The 23,359-nt window shown below is 44.6% G+C and overlaps 2 protein-coding genes across 4 annotated transcripts in view; one reads left to right on the forward strand and one right to left on the reverse strand.

The window, feature by feature from the left end:
- Positions 1–17,428: 17,428 nt before the first annotated feature.
- LOC127664496 (uncharacterized) lies at positions 17,429–18,699 on the reverse strand. Its single transcript, XM_052156517.1, has 2 exons — positions 18,576–18,699; positions 17,429–18,468 (listed from the first exon to the last, which is right to left on the reverse strand). Exon 2 carries the CDS (start codon positions 18,275–18,277, stop codon positions 17,915–17,917), a length of 363 nt encoding a protein of 120 aa, XP_052012477.1. The 5' UTR covers positions 18,278–18,468; positions 18,576–18,699; the 3' UTR covers positions 17,429–17,914.
- Positions 18,463–23,359, forward strand: part of E2f3 (E2F transcription factor 3) — a 75,540-nt gene continuing 70,643 nt past the window's right edge. For 2 of the 3 annotated variants that reach the window (XM_052156514.1, XM_052156515.1), the window contains exon 1: positions 18,463–18,908. In XM_052156514.1, coding sequence (XP_052012474.1) covers positions 18,540–18,908 — 369 coding nt within the window. In that variant the 5' untranslated portion in view covers positions 18,463–18,539. Of the gene's footprint in view, positions 18,909–19,683; positions 20,069–23,359 lie in introns of those variants that run through there. The other variant, XM_052156516.1, reaches the window with a different exon arrangement.

Consider the following 23,359-nt stretch of genomic DNA (forward strand, 5'->3'; position numbering starts at 1 on the left):
GGAAATCACCCAGAAGCTTGTAGTCCAGCTAGCCTGGAGTGTAGCACAGCAGAAACAACAGGCAGCCTGCCTTAGCCAGATGGAAAGAGAGAACTGAGCCCAAAAGTTGTCCTCTGACATCTACACGTGTGCCCTGGCATGTATGTGCCCACACTCAGACACACATCAGACATAAGACATAAGTAATAATAAATAAGCAAATTAAATGAAAAAAATTAAAGAAGAAACATAATGCAATTTTTTAAAGCAGGCAAAACAGATTTCTTTTTCTAAGCAAATTCAGGTTGGCTTGCTTTTTCTTACAAATATATGTATAATATATATTATATATATTCTTATATAATAATGTATTTTGAGTTTACATATGTGGATATGATGTATAGAAAATTTCCTACCTGGGAATGGGATCATGTAAAAAGCAGGCATGGCAGTAAGTACTTCTGAAAGAAAAAAATTTCACAGAACTATTAAGAGCATAAATTACACTGAGTATAATCGAGACCACCACTATCCTCATTTGCTCTGCGATTACATGAAGCATTCTAGTGAAACATCTCGTTGGGAGATGGGAAACTAACAACAGGAACTGTAGCTCCAAGCTATGGTTTCATATGTATGTATGTATGTATATATGTGTATATGTATGTATGTATATATGTATATATATATGTGTGTGTGTGTGTGTGTGTGTGTGTGTGTGTGTATATATATATATATATATATATATATATATATATATATAATTATCAAAGCAAATTTTGGATCTGAGTTCATATGTGTGAACATCTTCTCTAGACCAGGAAAGCCCTCAAAATCCACACTCTTGATATAATTTAAAAAATTTGGTAACAACTGGTGATATGTGAATGATTCAAACCAAAGAAAACTAAAGTGCTACAAGCAAGAAAAGTATTGTTTAGTAACAAAAGGACTTGAAAACTAAGCTTTATTTTCATCAGTGCAGGTAAATGTCGAAGCTGGAACTCGAGCCAGAAGGAAACGGATGGAGCTCCGGGTACTCACCATTGACAGGCGCAGCCCTCCTGTAACCCGCGGCTTCCCTTTAAGTCAGGCTTGTGGTCTGGCTTCTGGTAATGCGTGCTGTGGACTCATGCAGTTGGCCAGATGGTGGTGGGAAGCCCATTAGTTATGCACCACACACCCTGACGTCCTGATCAAAACGGAAAGAAATTATACTCAGACTGAGGAAAGACGCTCAGACTGAGGAGAAAAGCAGTGATTAGAGTCCTCTGTATTTCCACAGAAATTTGAGCACAATCATTGTCTGTAAATAAACCCATTCTTAGGATGTACGGACTCGGGAAGGAACCTGAGGAATTCTTCCAGTGGCTGGGACCATAACATGCACTTTCCTACGGTGCTCATTAAAGGATGCCAAGTTACTACTCTTCCAAGGTCATCTAGTAAAGTCCAAGGAACCAAGTAAAGTGATACATTCACCTGTCTGCCTTTCAGGGGAGACCCAGCATTCTTTCATAGGTTCTAGTGGATATTAGGAATTTACTCACGGGAGACGTTTGTGAGAACCGTTTCCAGGAGCCACCTGGAGGAAAAGAAGTGAGAAACCCATTCTAAGCACATTGCTAATGAGAAAGTTACCAGATAGCACTATATAAAGGGCCCAGGGGTCCAAATTACATAAAATATCATGAACTGATAAGAAGCTTATAGTCTTTCCAACACATTCCAATAAAACTACTCAGTGTTTGACATTGTGATGTTGTATAGTGGTTGTACATGACCAGTTTGCTGCTACATAGAAGATGAATAAATAAGGGCTTGTTGAACTATACTCTCCTGGAAAACCAACTTTCCCTTCTTGAAGGAGTGGCATCCTGTAAACATGCATGTGGAAGTCAAGCCTCCAGCCCTTCTGTAAATTGTCTTTTGACCAGAAGCAAATGAGGAAAGCCTGTGTCATAATAGATGTCTGTCAAGTGCTTGGGAATTCAGAGGATATACAGCTCACAGCCAGGCTCAGTTACATAGTACGTTCAAGGCTAGCCTGAACTTGGCTACCTGTGGCCAAGACTCAACAAATAAAAGCAAATTTTAAAAAGTAAACAGGGAATTGGGTGTGGTAGCCTGCCTGTAATGTCAGCATTCGGGAGGTGGAGGCAGGAAAATAGGTGCACATACAGATTAAAGTTCAAAGTTAGCCTGACCTATTTGAGACCTTATCTCAAGCACACAGATAAAGCAACAGCCAAAACAAGCTCTGAGGGAAAGTTCCAGAAGGCCACAAACAGGCAACTTCGGTAAAAGGAGTAAGGGAGAAGATGTGGTAATATAAGGTAAAGGTGTGAAGACAATACTTTCTACCCTTACAAAGTCCACTCTTGTGCTCAGTAGATCCCTGGAACAGTGTCTCAAAACGCCCTCTTTGTCAGAATCATCCAGAATGTTTCCTGAGGACATCAGGCCTAAGTACTTCTCCCCAGACCTGTGAGTTGGAATTTCTGTACCAAGAGGGATGGATGGGGGCGGGGGGGAGGAGGGTAACAGTCACGGCAGCCCTTTATGTTCACCAAGACCATGCTAGAACAGAGAATCCAGTGTCTGAAACAAAAGTATTGACTTTTAATAAGCATAGCTTGAATGAGTTTCCTCATACACAAAGAATTTTTTCATAGATTCATTCATTCACTCACTCACTCAACTGATACTGTGTCCCTGCTTTGGAATATTGGGAACTTAGCCAAAAAGAGTAAATCCCAGCTCTTAGACCAATCTTACAACATTAGCTACAGAACCAGACCCCTGGCTTTTTTTTTTTTTAAGGGTTTTATTCTTTAATTGAACCAGATGTGCTTCCCGTAATTCCATGCATTCCTTTGTACCCTGCCCCCTTCCTCCCAGCCTGTGTTCATTCAGGAAAGCCTGTCTGTTCTCAAAACACAGATTCTGGCTATTGTTGATCTAACGCACGTTAGCCCGTGTGTTTCTGCCATTGCTTCTCCACAGGGAGCCCTCGGAGCACGTCTGCTAAACACGTGCTGGCCACCTTCTCTTCTGTTTTCTCTTCAGTGTGACAAGAAGAAAGTCTGCCTTTGAGCAGGAAGTTTGCATACCTGGGAAAGATGTGATTGGGTTGGGCTGTGTCGTATCATCAATCAATGGACAAGTATTTATGGAGACCTTCTGAAAGAAGGAAATAGTGTCCTTTCTTAAGTGAACCTGTGAACCGCCCTGTGAAGAAGAATGTCTCCCTTCAGCAACCTGAGGAAGGAGAAGGATTTTCAAAGGTGACAGAAAAATTAACTCCTGCTGTAGCCAAAAGCCAAGGTCATGACTACCTCAGAGCGACTTTCCAGGAAGCCTCCTTCTCCATTCTGTTCTCCTTTCCTTCCTCTGCTCCCTCCTCTTCCTCCTCTCCCTCCTCCCCCATCTTAAAACCAGACTGGTAGGAACCTAAAGAAATAACTTTTATCTGTTCCTTGTGGCTGCTTCATGAATTTGGACACAAAAGACAAAGACAACTCTAGAAAAAATCAATTAGAAGGAAGATGACTCCTAAGTATCCTGTCCACCTCCTTCCGCCTCTGACTCCTCCATTCTCGTTATCCATCAACACACAATCCCCCTCTTTCTGCTCCTAGCCTTCTGTGTGCCCATCTGCTTAATAGAGTGTGAGAACGCCAAACCCAAGCCCACCTGCCCACCTACAACAATAGCGACTCTGGTGGCCTTCTTGTTCCCTGATCCTGAAGCTGGCTGTACAGAAACAGAGAGTGAGTTTTCCAGGTGAAGAAAGACCACCATTCAATAAGAAATCTAGCTGTCTCTCCTATTGGCTTGAGTCACAATCTCAAAAGACACAAGCTCAAATGTCATAATTCTGCATGCAGAAAGCCTGAAAGTTCAAATGCTGAGCATTCCCCCCTCTCTGTAGTGTGTGTGTGTGTGTGTGTGTGTGTGTGTGTGTGTGTGTGTTGGGGCAGCATGGAAAGATAAATTCTGGAGAGGGATTACTAGCATACTTCCTGCTGTGAGAACACAAAAGTGTTTCTTTGCAACAGCTGATGAATAACCAGAATTTTAAATAGGCAGCTTATACTTAAAAACAGTTTTAGAGTACAACCTTTCTCCAAATACAAGCAAATTGAGCTGTTTGAAGATCTTAAACATGAAAGATACAAGATATATCTGTTGCCAAATTATTCACATGTGTACCACTTCTGTACTTTTATGCAAAGGTTTGTATAAAACAAAGAAAACAGCTACAGCAAACCCCTCAGTGGCCTTCTGAACCTAAGAATGGTTCACTTGGGAACGCAGAGGTTTCTCGGAGGATATAAACATGTGCTGAATACTGCAGTATTCTTAGTGATTCTTTGTGTTGGAGAGGATGGGGTTCTATTTACCTCTCATGGCTTGAATGTGAAATGTCCCCTACAGTCTCATGTGTTGGAACTCTTGGGCTCTGGAATGGCACTGTTTTGGAAGGTTGTGAAACCTTTAGGAAGTGGAGCCTTACTGGAACAGTGAGTCACAGGAAACCACTCTTGGGGTTTGAATTTATTTATTTATTTATTTATTTATTTATTTATTTATTTATGTACTTATTTACTTATTTATTATACTGTCTTCATTACTGCCCTATTACTGTGAAGAGACACCATGACCAAGGCAGCTTTTATAAAAGAAAGTATTTCAAGTGGGGACTTCTTACAGTTTTAGAGGGTTGGTCCATGATCATCATGGTGGAAAGCAGACTGGCATGACACTGCGGTATTAGCTGTGAGTATAACATTCTGGCTTATTGGCAGCAGGCAGGGAGAAGAAGAGAGAGGGAGAGACAGAGACAGAGACAGAGACAGAGACAGAGACAGAAACACACAGTGACAGAGGGACAGAGACAGAGAGACAGAGACACAGAAAGACAGAGGCACAGAGAGACAGAAACAGATGGAGACTCAGCCTGGTGTAGGCTTTTGGAAATCTCAAAGTCCATCCCCACTGACAGGGCCACACCTACTTCAATAAAGCCACACCTCCTAATCCTTCCCAAACAGTTCTACTAACTAGGACCCAAGCATTCAAACACATAAGCCTAAGAGGGCCATTCTCACTCACATCTCTCTCTCTCTCTCTCTCTTTCTCTCTCTCTCTCTCTCTCTCTCTCTCTCTCTCTCTCTCTCTCTCTCTCTCTCTCCTGTGTGTGTGTGTGTGTGTGTGTGCATGTGCGCGCATGTGCGCGTGCACGTGCATGTGCACATGTACAGGTCAGAGGACAAGCCTAAGCAATTGGTGCTTTGCTTTCACCATGTGGCGCCCAAGGATCGAACTCAGTTTTGCAGGCCTGGCAGCTTTTAAAGCACAGCCACCTTGCCCAGCCTGTCCACTCTCTGTTTGTTGACTACAGACTCAATGTGACTAGATGTCTTATGCATCTGATGCCATGGTTTCGCCAACTGTGAGCCATAATAAACCCTTCCTCTCTGGTTTCTTCTCACCAGGCATTTAGTCACAGTAAAATAAAAAAGTAACTAATGTACCACTTATGTAAGTCAAAGTAGTGTGTTCTTCATAAGGTAAGATGGTGGACTTGCAAAACTGTTCTTCCTGATTCTTTTTAAAAATCCACTATGTATATTTTATGCCTTTGATAAAAATAATTCTAGAATTTGACTGCTTATGACTGAGAAAGGTAAGATATTTCATGAACATTAACTTGATGATTAGGTAGACTTTGCAAAATGAAGTGGATTTCAATTGTGTTCCCAAACTGGAATGACAGATTTGCAAATCCATACAATTGAGGTTTCTCAAGTATTTAAAAAAAATAGTAAGGCAAAGTATTGCTGCTATATAGCCCAGACTGACCTCAAATTCACAATCCTCTGCCTCAGCCTTATGGTGAAATTACTAGTATTACCATGCTCACCCATAATAAGTGACTTTCTAGGTGTTACCAAAAATATTTATCTCCTCTCACCCCCACTTATTTTCATGCATGGGAGGAAATTTCAGGAGAATGGATTGGTCACTTTATTTGGCAATGAGGCTGAAAACTAGAGTGTAAAAAAATGCATCAAGTGTGTCTGCATTGGCATTCTCTCTAACTGAAGAAATACAAGGAGCTTCTAAGAAATTAAATCCAAACTTGACTTAGTAAGACAGCAAGGTTAGAGATGGTTTCAAGAATCAATGACAGGTAGGATGAGAAGACACCCAGGCCGCTATTGTTTCTAGCAAATTTGTGACCTGTGCTCAGTAAGGTGGCGTGAATCTCTAAATCTCAGAGAATGTACTAGTGTGGCCCAGAAGATGGGTAGGTGAGGAAGGGATGCTTGTAGAGTGTCCGCTGAATCGTGGGAATATCCATAGGCATAGTGCAATGGAGAGCCATTCCTTAAAGACAAGGGCTTCACCCTCAAATGAGGCTCCCAAAGTGACAGCCAGCTCTGATGGAAACCCTCCGTGTAATTGATTAGCCCTGCATTAATATTCGTTTTTTTCTTGTTTGGTGGGGGGAGGAGGAGGAAGAGGAGGAGGAAGAAGAGAAACATTCTCTTTCTTTTAAAAACAGGTCTCATGTTGCCTAGTTTGGCCTCAAATTATGTAACCCTGGATAACCTTGAATTTTTTGAACTCTACTTTCTGAGTACTGGGATTGTTTCATGTAACACAATGCCTGGTGTATTCAGTACTGGTGAATGGACCTAGGGCTTTGAGCAACGTAGTTCCCAGCCTTATGGTGGCTTATTTATTTATTTATTTATTTATTTATTTATTTACTTACTTACTTACTTACTTATTTTCAAGATAGGGTTCCTCTGTGTAGCCCTGGCTGCCCTGGAACTTGCTCTGTAGGCTAGGATGGCCTCAAACTGAGAGGGCTGCCTACCTCTGCCTCCTGATCACTGAAATTAAAGGCATGTGCCATCACTGCCTGGCCCCTATAATACCCCTTTTTTAATAAGCCTAATTTCCCTTTCAGTTTTAATTTCCCCTCCTCTTCACACCACTATTTCCAGTTGCCAGCATCAACTTTAAAATTTGCTATTCTGTGTTTGTCATCATGGCAACATTACCTATAATGGAAGTGTAAATTATATACAAACTTCCACAGAGTTCTAATCCAGTCCATGCATTTTTCATGAATTAAAGTCTATGAAAGAACACTATATAACCTTGACTTTGCATATAAGCACAGTGTGTGAACGTGAAAATATATGAACTTTCCTGATGATTACAGAACTGTCTTTTTGTGCATCTACATTTATGAAAGATACAGTTTCTTGATACAGTTACTCCTTGGGCAGCTATATGTGGTAGCTTTTATCTATCTGGTGTAACAACTAACTTCTAACCTTAGAGACATGATTTTTCTTTTCTGATATGGGTTCTCATGGACCTTAGTCTAGGTCTGAATTTACTGTACATACAGCTGGAGATAACCTCGAACTCCTTATCATCCTGATCTCACCTCCTAAATGCTGGTATTACAGGTACATATCACCCATTGGGATGATCTTCTCTTAGATAGCTTGATCTTTTATCTGTTTCTTATGAATAAATAGTTCAAATGCTTGTATCTGTTATATACACATGGATGTCATTAATATACATGAGTTATATGATTGCAAAGATTTGTTATTACATAAAGGATTCTATGAAGTGTCCTGCAATATCCTTATGTTTCTGAAATAATTTTCATTTTAAAATGTTCTTTTAAGTAATTTCTAAAATTATAATTTTCAAAATTATATCTTGGGATTTTGCAATCTGGAGATTTTTAGACTCAAATATGTGCTCAGATTAAAAGTATAAAGTTAGAAAAACTCAGTTTACAGGTACACGTTGTATTGTACATTCACCTATATATGCCTGTCTAATTTTGAATTTGATAATAAATCAAAGCCAAATGAAACTTAAAACTTCACTCACTGGTCATACTATCTGTTGATTATGTGCTTAGTCACATAGCTATGGGGTTAGCCTATCAGATGCCATGAAATTTCTAACGTGTCCACTATTGAAGAAAGCTCTATTTTGCAACATTCCATGAATGGTAGTTAAAAGAATTTTAAATAAGGACCAGATTGTTTGGGAAGGACATTGAAGATAAAACATAGAAATACAATATATTTACAGATATATGTGGATATACCCTTGTGTATATCCAAAAGACTGAAAGCATGAATTCGAATGGACAGCCACATCCCATCTTGCAGCACTATTCCCAACAGCCAAGAGACCATACGAGTTAAGTAGATAAACAAATGCTCTATATGTTCATAATAGAATAATAGAATATTATTCTGACATAAAAAGTAATGAAATTTCGGAATACATCACAACCCGGGCAGGCTTTGGAACCATTAGGGCAAGTGAAATTAGCCAGACACAGAAGGTAAAATGCTTAAGATTCCACTGATGAGAGAGGCACCTGGTAGTGTCCAAGTGCTAGAAAATAAAATACTCATTATAGGAGGGTGTGGAAGATGGGTGTTGGGAGGAGGGCAGTTTGGATGTAAATGTCTCCCACAGGCTCATTTTTCAGACTGTTGGGAGATATGGTGGATGACACAGACTTTGAGGCTTAGAGGTGAGACCCACTTCTTGCTCCATCTCTGCTTTCTGGTCCATGGAAGATGTGAGAAGACAGCCCCACACTGCTGCCGCCACTGTCTAAAGCTAACCCACCTCCATGCTTTCCCTTCCATGTTGGACTGTGCCCTCAAACCAAGAGCCCAAATACATCTCCTTCCCCTAAGTTGTCCCTTATCAGGTATTTGGTCACATCAATAAGAAGAGTAAGTCACATATTGTCATTGTTTGGTGGACAAAGTTTCTACTAGGGGATGATGGAAAAGGTTTGGGTGCAAAGAGTTGTATGGCTACCCATTGCAGATGTATGCAATTGAATACTTGGAAGTGGCTGAAATGGTAGCTATTGTATTGTGTCCATTTAACCACGAGAAGAAGAGGTGGTCTAGAAGAGAAGATACAGAATAAGAGTAGTGTTCAGAGAGAATACAGACGAGATTGGGAGCCACCAATGGGATCCAGGAGGTCAGAGGAGTAGACGGGAAATCAAGAGGGAGCACTACTGCCAAGGAACTCAGGGTAGCGAAGAAAATGTAATGCCTTACTCAGAAGCCCTTGTGACTCGCTACTGGCAGTGTGCTCCACTTAAACCCCACAAGAGGCACAGCCAGCCCACTGAATATGAAAGGTGTGCATTCTGCTCCCTTCCCATACAAATCACATGCCGCCATTGCCCACAAAAACCAAGGCCTTTGACTCCTCTTCTGTTGTTAGTCTAGAGACTAGAAATAAAACAGCCTGTAACTCTGCTTTTCTTTAATGCTTGTGGGAACATCTGCCTAGGTGACCTGATTCAATGACAAGCCAAGGCAGTGGATTCAAAATAAATATTTTAAAGCAGTGATTCTCAACCTTCCTAATGCTGTGACCCTTTAACATAGTTCCTCGTGTTGTGGTGACCCCCAACCATAAAACTGTTTTTGTTGCTATTTCATAACTGCAACTTTGCTACTGTTATGAGTCGTAACGAAAGTCACAACCCACAGGTTGAGAACTACTGTCTTGAAGAAAAGGGAATCTACATCTGAAGTTGACAGATAGTGACGTTCTTCTATCCTTCTTTATCCCCCAAGTAAGAATAGAATGACTTCTAGAAAGTAGAGCTGGAAATATACAGGAAGTGTTAGAACAAAACTCAATTGTAAACCACTTGAGTCCCGAGGTACAAATGAATGAGTACCAACTGCCAACTATTATAGGTGTCATGAGCTATTGGCAAAGACATAGGCAGTACACACAGGACCCACGGACATGAAAACCTCCAGGTAGCAACCTCCCATGCCAGGGGTTAGATATGAGAAGGGTTCTGTCCTCCAGCAGCAAGTGAGGCCTAGGGACTGTGGCTGGAAGAGCTAAAGGATCTGGGGCAATCTAACCTGCCTCTCTTTCTCAAAATGGACACACAATCGGCTTGGGAGGCAGCTGATTCAATAGCGAGCTTGAGTATGGCTTCCTAGAACCTACATTAAAACAATCAGGCATGGTTGTTGAATGTATATTTATTAACTGCATCGGTTGTTATTCTGACCTGGCCAGTACTGATAATGGAGACTGGGTCCTCTAGATTTATTTTATTTAATCAGCTTTAGCACAATTACTGGGCAATTATCCTTAATCTACTTTTCTATATGCTAGACTAACTAATCCCAGCTGCATTCCCCAAGTTATTTGCTGTTTGAGTCTCAACCAGGCTGCCTTTTTGCTCCATCGGCCTGTCCACAGGACACACCGTCTTCACTACCCATGGGTCCATCTCCCCTCATGTCAGTCTCCTCCTCTGTGTCTTTCTCCTCCTCCTCTCTCTTTCTCCTGTTCTTCTCTCTCTTTATCTTAGTCTCTAGTAACACCCAGCTTGGTAACCGAAGCCCCGCCTACCTCCATTCTCCTCAGTAATTGGCTGTGGCCACTTCTATTTAACCAATAGCTTTAAATTGGGGAGCAAGATTTATACAACAAAGGCAGGTGTATGTGAAAATTCACTGCTCTGGGGGCAACCGGATCTTGGGGTTCAGAATTTAGTGTTTATATACAGAAAAGATGACAAACTCCCAACACATGGGGGCACCCAATTGATTATAATTCCAGTTGATACAGGGTGGGGAGATAGGTATTCTTCTTGGGCTTGAGGGTCAGCCAGTCTGGACTACATGGTGACATTTGGGAGCACTGAAAGACCTTTTCTCAAAATCAAGGTGAAAGGTACAACAACTAAAATTTTGCTCTGTCTCTCTCGCATACACACCAAGAGGCATGAAGAAATACGTACATACTCATAGACACATACACATGCACACGCACATACATACAAACATGCACACATACATACTCACACACATACATGAACCACCCCATATAGATGTATCCACCCAGACACACACACACATAGGCATACACATACTCATATATATCTCTACACAACTCCCCTCACATACGCATCCACATACACATCTATACACACATGTACACACATGCATGCTGAAATACATGTGTGTAGTATGTGTGTGTGTGTATGTGTGACACACACATACACACACACACACACACACTCACCATTGACATTCCCTTTTAAGGTAGGGTCCCAGACTGAGGAGAACCCATTGACAGTAGACTCAAAATGGGTCAAGGCGGGGATACAAGAGGAGGATTGGAAGATTTAGAATAGATGTAAGGAAGAGAAAAGATGAAACCAGAAAAATCTCAGAAAACATGTCTTCCTGTTCCTGGAAGCAGGAGAAGAGCCCACTGAGTGCTTTGATTCTTACTCAGATATGGATGGGTCCAGGGCATAGATGTACCGTGCATATGTACTGTGTGTGGAGGTCAGAGAACAACTCACAGGAGTGAGCTCTCATCTTCTTCTACAGGTTCTGAGGATTGAATTTAGGTTATTAGGCTTGGCAAAAAACCAACAACAACAAAATGTCCTTACTTACAGACCCATCCTGTCAGCTCCTAATGGGGAAATCTTTTAAGAGGGCCAAACAACATTCCACCCACTACATTCTTCAAAGAAGATTAAAAGCATACCTTCTAAAGGGATTGGTGAAGCACCAGAAGTCTCAACGACACCTTCCAAACAAAGTGACATTGTTGTTAAACAGATAAGAGTGTACTGTGGTTCCCAGAAGTCTGACCTCCACAGGCTTCCATGTTAAAGGCCTGGTCTCCAGCTAGCAGAGTTCTACTGAGAAGTGATTAGATTTTGAGCTTGCTAACTTCATTAATGGGTTACCATCGAGGTGAATGGATTACTAGGGCTATATATCTTGTTTCCAGCCCCTTCTTGATTGCTTCCTGACTGTCATGAGGTAATCAACTTCCTTTCACCTTCTACCTCAGACCAGCCCTAAGCCACTGGATCTGGCTAACCTGTACTAACACTGCCATGAGCCACAATACACCTTTCCTCCTCTCAATTGTTTTTCTTGGGTATTTCAATGAAAATGGACTAAACGAAATGGAAAGAAAGACTGTATCCATCAGACTCATGGTTCCTTCTGCTAGGAAGGAGAGTTATGCTCAGGATGGAATACATGACTCAGACCTCAGGGGCTCAGGCAAAGACCTGGGTGAAGATTACAAAGGTGTCCACTCTTAATGATCCACTGAGGCACACATTTATTTTGACGTTTTTCCTCATGAATTTTACAACATGATGAAAGTGTATTTCAGAAAGGCCAGGAAACACACCCCTTTGAGATGATCCCCTTTCTTACCCACCCCAGCATATTTTGTATGAATCATACCACTTGTTAATTGGTCAAGAACTTATGTAAAAAAAGACGATTCCCATTCATACTATAATCTAAATAAAATCATGCCCACAATGCTAGCAGTTGAATCACAAATGCTATATCTGAGGAAGTTTTCTATGTTACAGTTACATCCCCCCCACCCCAGACTGATTTATAATGCAAGCAGATTGCTGCCAGGTCACCCATGTTTGTGTGGTTGTGTTTATCAAAGTGCATTCTGTAGGTTGTATGCCTCAAATGTATCCTGCTTACAAATGCAGGTTTCTGGGTCCCAACCAGAGAGCTAGATTCATAAGATGCAAGTGAGGGCATTGCTCTAGGCCAGAAGCACATCCTGGATATATTTAAAGCCCTGCCCATAGCCAGAAAGAATCTTCCTGCCCAGGAGCTGAAGGCAAAGACCCTTATGCTTATGAATATATACACTTATCTATAATGATGTACTTACTGGTCAGTTTTCTAGACTATGCACTAAGACATTTTGTTATCAGTGTTTGACATGGTAATGTCTTAAGGACATATTCTCCTCTCCTTCTTCCAAACCAGAAAGCTGAAACAGAATGTTATTTCTTTGTGAGCAACTAATTGAACTGTCAAGTAAAACCCCAAAACTACGAAATTGGTCTTTTTCAGATGCTGAGATTTAATACTGATGTAGCAATTAAATTGTGAAAGGTACAGTCTAAACTTTTGCTGTGGTAATGAGCACTTTCTTTAGTCACCTAAAACTTATGATTTTTTTTCCATCTGAGGATTCCATTTTGAAGTTTCACACAACTATCAAATTAATAATGTTTTGGGGGGGATGACTTACAGGTGCTGACATAACTTTATTTCTAAATTGAATGGACACTTTTAGACATGTCAATTTTATAGCATGTTTACATTGAATTCAGATATATACATATTCATGTACATACACACATATGTATGTGTATACAAATATATGCATACACATACATATATGTATACATTTATATATATAAACATATATATGTGTGTAAATGTAAGTGTGTACAGGAAGGAGAATCCAGAGCTCCCATTAACTGGCAGGCAAGAGAAACTCGAGGGAAATAAAAAGCATTTAGGTATAGAAGCAAGAATAAGCCATTGGATGGGGTTAAGAGATGGCTCAGTGGTTACAAATGTTTGCTGCTCTTGCAGAGACCTGGAGTAAGATTCCCAGAACCCATGTCACATGGCTCACAACTGCCTGTAACTCCAGCTCCAAAGTCCAGGATCCTCTTCTGACTCTCCAGGTACCTGACCTGGCATCCCTGTGTGTTCTAACTCTCCTTCATTAAGCAAAGTAAACTTGCAAATCCCTCACCAGAGTCTCTAGCCCAGACCACAGTTAGGATCTCTGGTGTTCAATAAGGAATGATGTGCTTGCTGGCAGGTGATCTATAAGGTGAGTAGGAGCGTTGAGGTTTGAAAGGCTACATAGATAGGGTAACAGGCTGTATTTGTTTCCCAAGGTGTCATACAAATCACCACAAAGTGTACAGTCAGCTCAGTAGCCGTGTATTCTAGCACAGGGTTAGAAGTCAAAAGTCCAAACTCAAGTTGTTGATAGGGCCCTACTCTCTCTAGGTTTAGAGATTCCCCCTTGCCTCTTCAACTTCTATTGGCTGTCAGTTGCCTTGACTATGACTCCTTGCTGCAACTTGTCTTCATTGTCACAAAGCTTTGACGTCATGTCTAGATGTGTCTTCCAAGGATACTTGCTACTGGATTTAGGGACACCCCAGGATAACCCAGAATGTTCACATATTGAGATCCCTTTCTCCTGTGTTGGTTCTAGGAATGAAACTTAGATTATAGGGCTTTGTAGCAAGTCCTGGGTGCATGGAAACATTTCTTTGGCCATAATCTTTTCAAGACAAAGGAAAAGATGAAAGCTATATAGCTAGGAAGTGGCAACCATCACCCTAGTAACGTCTGAAACTGTCTAGATAGTGTCTAGATAGTGTCACAATCCTAGGTCCCGATGAGTATAATGTAGGCCTGTCTTTGGAGGGTCCCACTGGATCAATCACATAGACCAATTCTAAGACAACTAACTGTCAGAGTAAACGAGAGGGAATGGTTGGTGGGAAAGCAGTCTGGTTCTAGTATCATGGAAAAGCATGTTCAAGAGGAGGTGACGAGAGTTCAAAAGTGACCCACTAACCAATGAGCAGGCTGGAGTGGAATGAACAGCAGAGGTGACTTTTTATGCATAATCCTCAATTTCTGAGTCAGGATCCTATACTCCCAGACACGATGGTACTTTCAGTTGGAGAAAAATCACCAAGTTGCACCAGCAGGAGGACATTAAAGGCTCATGGAAGGTTAGAGGCTCAGAGTTGGGCTGGCCTACAAGGAATTACAAAGAATGCTCACATGAATTAGCGGCTTCCTAAGTAGCTCCCGCTGACTGCGCAGCCGCTGTGCTCCCAGCACACTGAACGTGCGGTACGGCCTCTTTGCAGTACCACCTTGTTGCGCGAGTTCCGGAATAAGAGGTTCCTACCATATGAGAAAACAGGCGAGCCGGGATGAAAGGTAGGACGGGTGTGATGGTACACCAGGAAACCGCGAATGGCGTAAAAGCCTGGTGAGCTGAGTTCAACCCCAATCCAGTTGGAAGGGGAGAACCAAGTCCATACATGTGTCCTCTGGACCCCACATCCTTGTGGCATGCACACATCCTGCCAACACCCACATACATCACTCACCTACTCCAACACAATAGTAAAAAAAAGAAAAGTGCTGTATGTAGGGTGGAGACCAGAGGACAGCTGTACTGGCTAGTTTCATGTGTCAACTTGACATAGGCTGGAGTTATCACAGAGAAAGGAGTTTCAGTTGGGGAGGTGCCTCCATGAGATCCAGTTGTGGGGCATTTTCTCAATTAGTGATCAGGTGGGGAGGGCCCCCTTGTGGGTGGTACCACCTTTGGGCTGGTGCTCTTGGGTTCTATAAGAGAGCAGGCTGAGCAAGCCAGGGGAAGCCAGCCAGTAAGAAACATCCCTCCATGGCCTCTGCATCAGCTCCTGCTTCCTGACCTGCTTGAGTTCCAGTCCTGACTTCTTTGGTGATGAACAGCTGTGTGGAAGTGTAAGCAGAATAAACACTTTCCTCCCCAACTTGCTTCTTGGTCATGATGTTTGTGCAGGAATAGAAACCCTGACTAAGACAACAGCTTTGGGGAGTCAACCTTTTCCTCCTCCACATGGGTTCCAGGGATCAAACTCAAAGTTGTAGCTCTTGGCAACAAGTGTACTTTGACTAGATGAACCATCTCTCTGACATGTATTTTATTTTTAAAGAGAGAGAGAGAGAGAGAGAGAGAGAGAGAGAGAGAGAGAAGAAGAAGAAGAAGAAGAAGAAGAAGAAGAAGAAGAAGAAGAAGAAGAAGAAGAAGAAGAAGAAGAAGAAGAAGGAAGAGGAGGAGGAGGAGGAGGAGGAGGAGGAGGAGGAGGAGGAGGAGGCAGCAGAGCCAGAATGCAAACCCCAGATTATACTGACTCCTAAATGCAAATCTACTAAAAATGAGCTAACTCTCCACCAAGGACTCATGGATTCTAGGGTCTGAACACAGGCCCTGATGACTTACCAACTGGATTGTTTCCTCTGCTCCTAGGGTTATGTCCTATTTACTGCTGGTCACCTATGGGCAGCCCAAATTTGCAATGACTGGAATCTGGTATTGTCTCTAATGTCAGATGCAGCTGTCTAACGACGTGTTGCAACACCCCTCCCCCATAACCTCCCCACAGTAATATCATGTCCTAGCTTACAGTGTCAGGTCTCTCCATAGAGATCCACAATGCAAAGCTACAGTTATGAAATGAGATTAAAGAAGCCGCTGTCCACCCTCTCACTCAGCCACGTACGTATGCCTTCTGGCTTCTCTTCTACAAATTCTTCAACAAGCTTGAATGCAAAGTCAAAGTATTTCCAAGCCTGATATGAAGCTTAATAGTACTTTTAATTCCAGAGAAGGTAATAGGACTGAAATGAACTATTAGATGGTCCTAACATGAACTGACCCAAATTGTTAGGCTTCCTATAGGGTTTGAATGTGAGCTTGGGTATAATAATAATAATAATAATAATAGTAATAGTAATAATAGTAATAACAACCACAACACTTACATGAAAGGACTCGGTGTAATGCAAGCCTCATCTTCCACTTAGCATCCTACCAAATACTCTACATTTAAAAAATTATAATGTGCCTGAGGTGGAACGCTATATCTGAGCTGTTTCCCACCGTTCTCAGCTGCTATATGAAAATCTAATCTCTACATCTTCCCTCACCTTCCTTCTCAGTCTTAAATACTATTTTATTTTGCGTGCACAAGCATGTGCGTACATATGAGTGCACATGCTTGTGTGTGAGCGTGCATATGGAGGTCAGAGGTCAACCTCAGACGTCTTCCTCAATAGCTCACTACCTTAGTTTTCAGAATAGGGTAGCTCCTTGAGTCTGGAATTTACCAACTGGCTTCACTGACTGACCAGCACGCCCCAAGGATTTTGCAGGTCTCCATCTCCCAGTTCTGGAATTAGTGATAGATGCGGCCATGCCTTGCCTTTTAAATGTGAATGGTGGGGATCAAATTTAGGTCCTCTCGCTTATGCAAGTAAGCATTTTACCAACGGATCCATTTCTCCAGCCCTACAATCCTCATTTTAAAGATCCATGAGTATTTACTTTAATACAGAAGCCAGTTCGATTACGATTTCATTTTCCTTGACATTTTCTGATTTACATATATACATATATATGAATACATTTTTCTTCTCTTTTAAAATATATTGGATACGGTTTGGGTTGGAGTATTTGCTGTTTGCTGAAGAATTTCCTGGAGTCTGAGAATGTAAAGAGCTGAGTGCAGGCAGCGTTCAGTGGAAGTCCCACGTCACCATAAAAGCCTGTACTACTTTGGATTACTGCATGGCGGATTAAAAACCCGCGGATCAGTTCTAGGTTAGCCCTGATTAACTCCCCTGGGTGTTTCTGGGCCAGAGAGGGTGTTTGTTAGATTCAAACCTACACTTGCAGTAAGAGTTCACTGAACAAAGAGTTAATTTTTACTTAAACCGAATTCGGGCTAATCATGAAGCTGCCAGGAATGATCCGGAATATGAACTAAAGTGTTCCTGCAGTCGCGTCAGCTGAACCTTCTACCCCCACCGTTCTGTCTGCCCACATGCTTCTGTCTATCAGCCTCGGCCTCCGGATCCGCTCTCACGTCATTGGTTGGATTTCAGGAAGGAAGAAACCCAGGATTTAAAGGGCTCAGTTTTCCACCTGCCAGGCCGGGTCCAACTAGCCTTTGACACATATTTGGGAGAATTTCTACCAGTTCTTCATTTACTACACTGATTGGTTACAGGAAACAAAGTCCCTGAGGGTGTCACCTTGACAATTTCCAAAACCGAAACTTGCGCTCAAGACTAGATCCACACTGAGTCTGCGAGGCAGAGTCCCTGCCCAGGTCATCAGAGCCAGCCCCGCGGGTAGGAGCGAGGGAGGGACCTGTGGTGGGCGTGGCTTTCCGTGGGAGAGTAGGACTTTGCCCCACCTCCTAAGAAGCCTGCTCTGCTTCCAGCCAATCAGGTTGCTCTATGCAAATAGAGCCCAGGTCACCCCGGTAACCATGGTGTATGACAGCCAATGGAAAACAGCCAGTGGCGACCTCGCTCCAGGATTGGTACCGAAGTAAGGCAACAGGGATCCAATGGACTGTGGGAACAGTCCTCGGCGGGTTGAGGGGCGGAGATATGCAAATATGGTTTGAAAAGCCGGCGGGAAATCTGAGTTTCGCGGGAGGACCTTGGCGCGTAAACCGTATCCCTTCATTCATTGTCAGCAGCAGCTTCCTGGAGCCATTTTTCAGCTGCCGGCCGCAGCACCCGGGCTGCCGCCACCGCCTCGCAATCCGTTGCATCGGCTGCCCCCGACGCCTCCATCCCTCCTCGGGGCCTGATATCCGTGCGGCCGGGACCCTCCTCTCTCCAGACCCCCGATTATTTTTGGCCCCCGGGGCCCGTGCGGTGCGGAAAAATAAAAAGAAAAGAGAGAGAGAGGGTTCGGAAGCGCCGGGAGGGGAGGCGAGAAGGAGAGACTTGGAAACTCCGGCTGCAAATAATAAAAGAAATTGAAAGCAATACGTTAATATATCGTAACACTAAAAAGACCAGGAGCGAGAGATGAGAAAGGGGATCCAGCCCGCCCTGGAGCAGTACCTGGTGACCGCCGGGGGTGGGGAGGGGGCGGCTGTCGTCGCCGCCGCCGCTGCAGCCTCCATGGACAAAAGGGCACTGCTAGCCAGCCCCGGCTTCGCCGCCGCCGCCGCCCCGGGCACGTACATCCAGATCCTCACTACGAACCCTTCCACCACGTCCTGTGCCACCTCCCTCCAAAGCGGCGCCCTGGCCGCCGGCCCCCTTCTCCCCAGTGTCCCCGGCACGGAGCCGGCCGCCAGCAGCCTCTACACCACGCCACAAGGACCCTCCAGCAGAGCCGGGCTGCTGCAGCAGCCACCAGCACCAGGACGCGGCGGCGGCGGTGGCCCACCGGTAATACCCTCCTCAGCGTCCCTAGCCCAGGTGGGAGGCGGGCTCCCGGGAGCGGTGGCGGCGGGAGCGCGAGGCTGAGCATCGTGGGCCTCGTTGCTGTCCCTCCAGCGTGTGCTTATTGTTAGACTCGGGGTGCTTTCCTGCGGACGTTGGGAGGACGTGGGGGCCTGGGCAGGCACGCGGGGCAGTGGGGAGTCCCTCTTTGCGAGCCACATTCAACACTCCAAAACTTTTCGCGCCCCCCCTTCTTTTCCTGCACTTTTCCCTACCCCCACTCTCCCCTCCCTTGCAACTCGAAGCTTCCTCTTTCTCGGGCGTAGGAAGGGGTCACGCCCCGGATGGAGAAGGGGGTGGGGGAGGGAGTAGTGCACTGAAGAGTGGGGGACCCCAGAGGATGTAAACCGGGGGACCCGAGGCGTGCAAGCCTCCCCTCCTGCCTCTGATGCCCCTGGGCGGCCGGGGGTCCCGCAGGCGTGCTCCGAGCGCAGGGGCGCCAGTGCCTGGCACCTTTGGGGACCTAGCTCCAGGCAACAAAGGGGATCTGGGAGGTGGACGGGTATCGCGGTGGGGGAGGTGGAGCTGAGAGCCCCGGTGGGCCAAGGCTCGCGCTGTCTGCGACAAGGGGCCGGCGGGAGGGTGCTCCGGCCTGGGCGCATCTCCGCGGTGGCAGCGGCGGCGCCCGCGTGGCCAGAGCGCTGGGGCCTTGCTCACCGGCCCCGGGCCTGCCCTTGACCCGCCTCTCCCCTTGCCCCTTCCTTCCCCGCCCTGTCCCCCTCCCCGCCCCCCGGCGACGGAGGGCGGGGGCAGCCGGGTTCCCGTCCCGCCGCCAGGATCTGTCCCTTCTCTCCGGGACCCGCCGGTGACGTTTCGCACACGTGCGCGGAGGACGCGCCTGTGACTGGGGAGGAGGCGGCGGCGGGAGGGGGCGCTGGAGGGGGAGAGGGGGCACCCACTTCCTCCTGCTCGCCGGCTCCCAGGCCTGGGACGGTCCCGGCGCCCTCGCACCCGGCACCGCCACCCTCCCTCTCCCGTCCCCACCCCCCCACGGCGCCCGCCCTCGCCCGGCGCCGCCGCTCCACTCGGCCTCGGGCCCCCTCTCCAGCCGGCCCCCCACCTCCCCCGGAGCCAGGCTGCTTTCGGAAATGCCCTTACAGCAGCAGGTTAGTGACCCGGACCGCGCGGGGGCCCGAGCCACCGCCGCGGGGACCCGGGATCCCCGGGGGGCCCGAGCCGGAGGGTAGGCGACCGAGCGGGGTTTTGGAGTGGGAACGGGGGGTTGGGTGCTTGAGGGAAATGAGTAAGCAAGAAAAATCTAACTAAGTAAATCCCCGGCCTCCGCTTCTAGGAGCCCCGGGGCGGGAGTGGCCGCCCCCGGGGTGGGTATAGTGTTTACGTGTGTTTCTTTTGGGGGGTGGATGGATGGGCAATTGAAACCCAGATGAGGGCTTCACGCCCGTGGCCGAGTTGAGCTGCTTTCTGTCTTGCTTCCCTTGTGCTGGAGGGGGAGGGGGCGGGTCAGAGGGTGTAGGGTGTCTGTGGGGTTCCCAGGCCACCCGCCACCCCCTCCCTTTGTCCCTGTAATTTATAAAGCGCCTTTGAGAGATGATTTAGGTCAGTATGCGGCTTCCCTTTTTGTTGCTACTAGAAAGAAGTGTGGCCCCGAGGTCTCCCCCTCTTCCTTTCTCTCCTGCATTCCTTCCTCCATGCCTTCTGTCTTCACCCTCGTGTTGAAGCTTGGCCCAGACCAGGCTAGAACCCAACGCGGACTCGGATACCTATGGCTGCACGTTAATACCAGTCAAAAGACCTCACCTAGTCTTAGGTCTAGATGTGTTTGTTTCTGCACAATCAGTATTTTGCTGGGGTCTCTTAAGAAAGTCTGTACACATATACAAGACTTTGGGAAATGGGGTGGGTAGAGAAAGAATTAATTTTTTAAATGTCTTTTCTGTTTATAATTTTCTCCTGGGTTGGATTTTGAGTGCTTTCCAGCATAGAGATACTTACTAGGGATGTGTGATAGATACAGTCCCAGTCAAAGAGGTTCATCCTTTTAGTGACTGGGTCTGCCAGCAGGGGGGAAGCCGAGTACTGTACCTGCTTACACTGTATACAGTATCCAGTGTGCTGGATTCTCAGGCGCAGGATAGTCCATGCGCTCATTAGCAGTAAATACTTTCACGGACTTGATTAAACATGCTTGACCGTTCAGTAAGCCCATTTCCCCCTACACACACGGTTCCTATATCATAAATAGGCTGAAACAACTGCCTATTGACACACTTCTTGGGTTAGATTCAGATTTACAGGGAAAGTTATTTTTGATAATAGGAAATTGTGAGGCTACTAAATTGCTCTTTAAGAAATATCTTAAGATTATTCATTGGACCAGCTCACCAAGACCATCTAACCAAATTTATATGTAGTTCACTGTAGTTAAGTATTTCAAAGTATAAAATTATTGCCCTCACCGTCTTCCAAGTTATTTCTAAACTTCTATTATCCTTCTAGCCATGATGTTATTATTCCAGGAATATAGATTGTTTTGAATTTGTATACTCAAAAAATAATGTTTCATTATAGGAATGTAAATGCCTCTTAGGCATATTCAGAAGTAGTTTTATGTAAGATTGTAGTGCATGCTGAATCACTGGTTAATCTACGCTTGCTTCCAGAGCTGTATCTTCTGGGAGGGGTACGGAGTTTATCTCCCAAGTGCATACAAAGTCCTAAGCATTGCAGTCAATGCTTGATTTGTTTATTTTTTTCTTGTCAGTGTTTTCCGAAGGCTTCCAGTTAAGTCTTGGAATTTATTTGATTTTGGTTTTGAGGCAGGGTCTTTTATAGCCTTGAACTCCTGGTCTTCATGCCTGAAGTGTCCAAGTTCTGAGATTGAAGGCGAGCATGGCCATGTGTTTTAGAAGTCTGTTGATATTTTCCCCTAAGCATGAGGGTTGAGAAGGTATATGGAATGAACTAAGATAAGACTGAACATTCTATGTTCGAGAAGAGGTGGGGAATTCTTCATTCAGGTGACAACAATTCTAGACCCATCTGGGTCTGCTTTTCAAGTTCTGTCTCCAGAGCATGTAAGAACTTGACAGAGTGAGTGACTTGCTTCTTGCTGACTGTATAGCTTCCTATATTTGTTTACAAGTTGTCTCTCTATTAAACAAATAACTATCTGCCCAATGGTTCATTCTGTAAGGTAGGAAAATAATACTGAGCCTTTTTTTAAAGGTCATGGTATTGAATGTACAATACTCAGCTTGAGGCCTGGCAAGTAATAACTGCCCCATAAAATTTGTATTTATAAATCAAGTATTTCTGTAACTCAAGAGACTGCTTATGTGCTGACCCTTTGTTTACCTATGTGAACAGAATGATTATAAGTTTTCTAAAGTGATATGTAATTTCATTCTTCCAGAAAATCGAGACTCTATCAGTGCAAGAGGCAGCCTATCATGTCACATTTAATTTAATCCAGTCATAGCAACCTGCTGATTATACTTTTTGAGCGAACCTTCCGTGCCTGGGAATCATCTCTGAGATTGGAGGACCAGGGATGCTGTTTCAGCAGGGTCTCTTTCCCACAACAACTTTGAAAGAAGCAAAACCAATGCGGGTTCTTGTGGTTCTGTGTGCAGTAAGCTCGCTTCCACTGAGACATACAGTTCATGCCAAGTTGGAGATGGGAGAGAATTTTTAGTCACTACATACCCCAAAATGGAACTTTTAATAAAATGCAGTGCCCAGTCGTGGGCAGTACGAATGTAATCAGTACTGTGAGGGTAAATGTAGTACAGTGAGAGTGCTACCCTAATCATCCTTGGAAACAGCACCCTTAAGGGAGCCAAAGTACCCCAACTTGAGAACAAGAAAGGGTGTGTGTGTGTGTGTGTGTGTGTGTGTGTGTGTATGTGTGTGTGTTTCTAAATATCATCACCTTGTATAATACTTGGAAGGACAGAGTCTGAGTTTAACAGTGTACTATGTAAAGTTAACATGGAAAAAGAATATACTCTGGGATTAGAAATAAATATCAACATCTGGAAAATGAAAGGAGCAAGGAGGAGGGAGGATGGTGAGGAGTGTCTTAGATATAAGCAGTAGTTTCTCCTTAGAAATAAGTAGAAAAGTAGTAGTTTTCTGATACTGTCATCTCCAGTGAGGCCACACACACACACACACACACACACACACACAATCCTTTAATCCCTTTCCAATTGGCTTTTTTTCCAACTTACCCTGACTTACAAATAGTCCACATAGCTGTCTGTAAGCATTGTCCCAAGCTAACCAACTCCCAATTCCTTTTACTCATCTACTTTTTAATAATATTTCAATCAGGGTGGGTGAATATTGTTTACTTGGTTTACTGAGTCCTCAAAGTTCATGAAATTACCTGAAATAGTGCAAGGAGGAAAGATTCTAATTCTTCCCACTCCCGA

The sequence above is a fragment of the Apodemus sylvaticus genome, chromosome 14 (assembly GCF_947179515.1).
Source record: "Apodemus sylvaticus chromosome 14, mApoSyl1.1, whole genome shotgun sequence".
Classification (NCBI taxonomy): domain Eukaryota; kingdom Metazoa; phylum Chordata; class Mammalia; order Rodentia; family Muridae; genus Apodemus; species Apodemus sylvaticus.

What these genes read in the sequence shown, in the direction of transcription:
- LOC127664496 (XM_052156517.1), bottom strand. Translation starts at nt 18,277, where the DNA reads ATGCAACGGATTGCGAGGCGGTGGCGGCAGCCCGGGTGCTGCGGCCGG.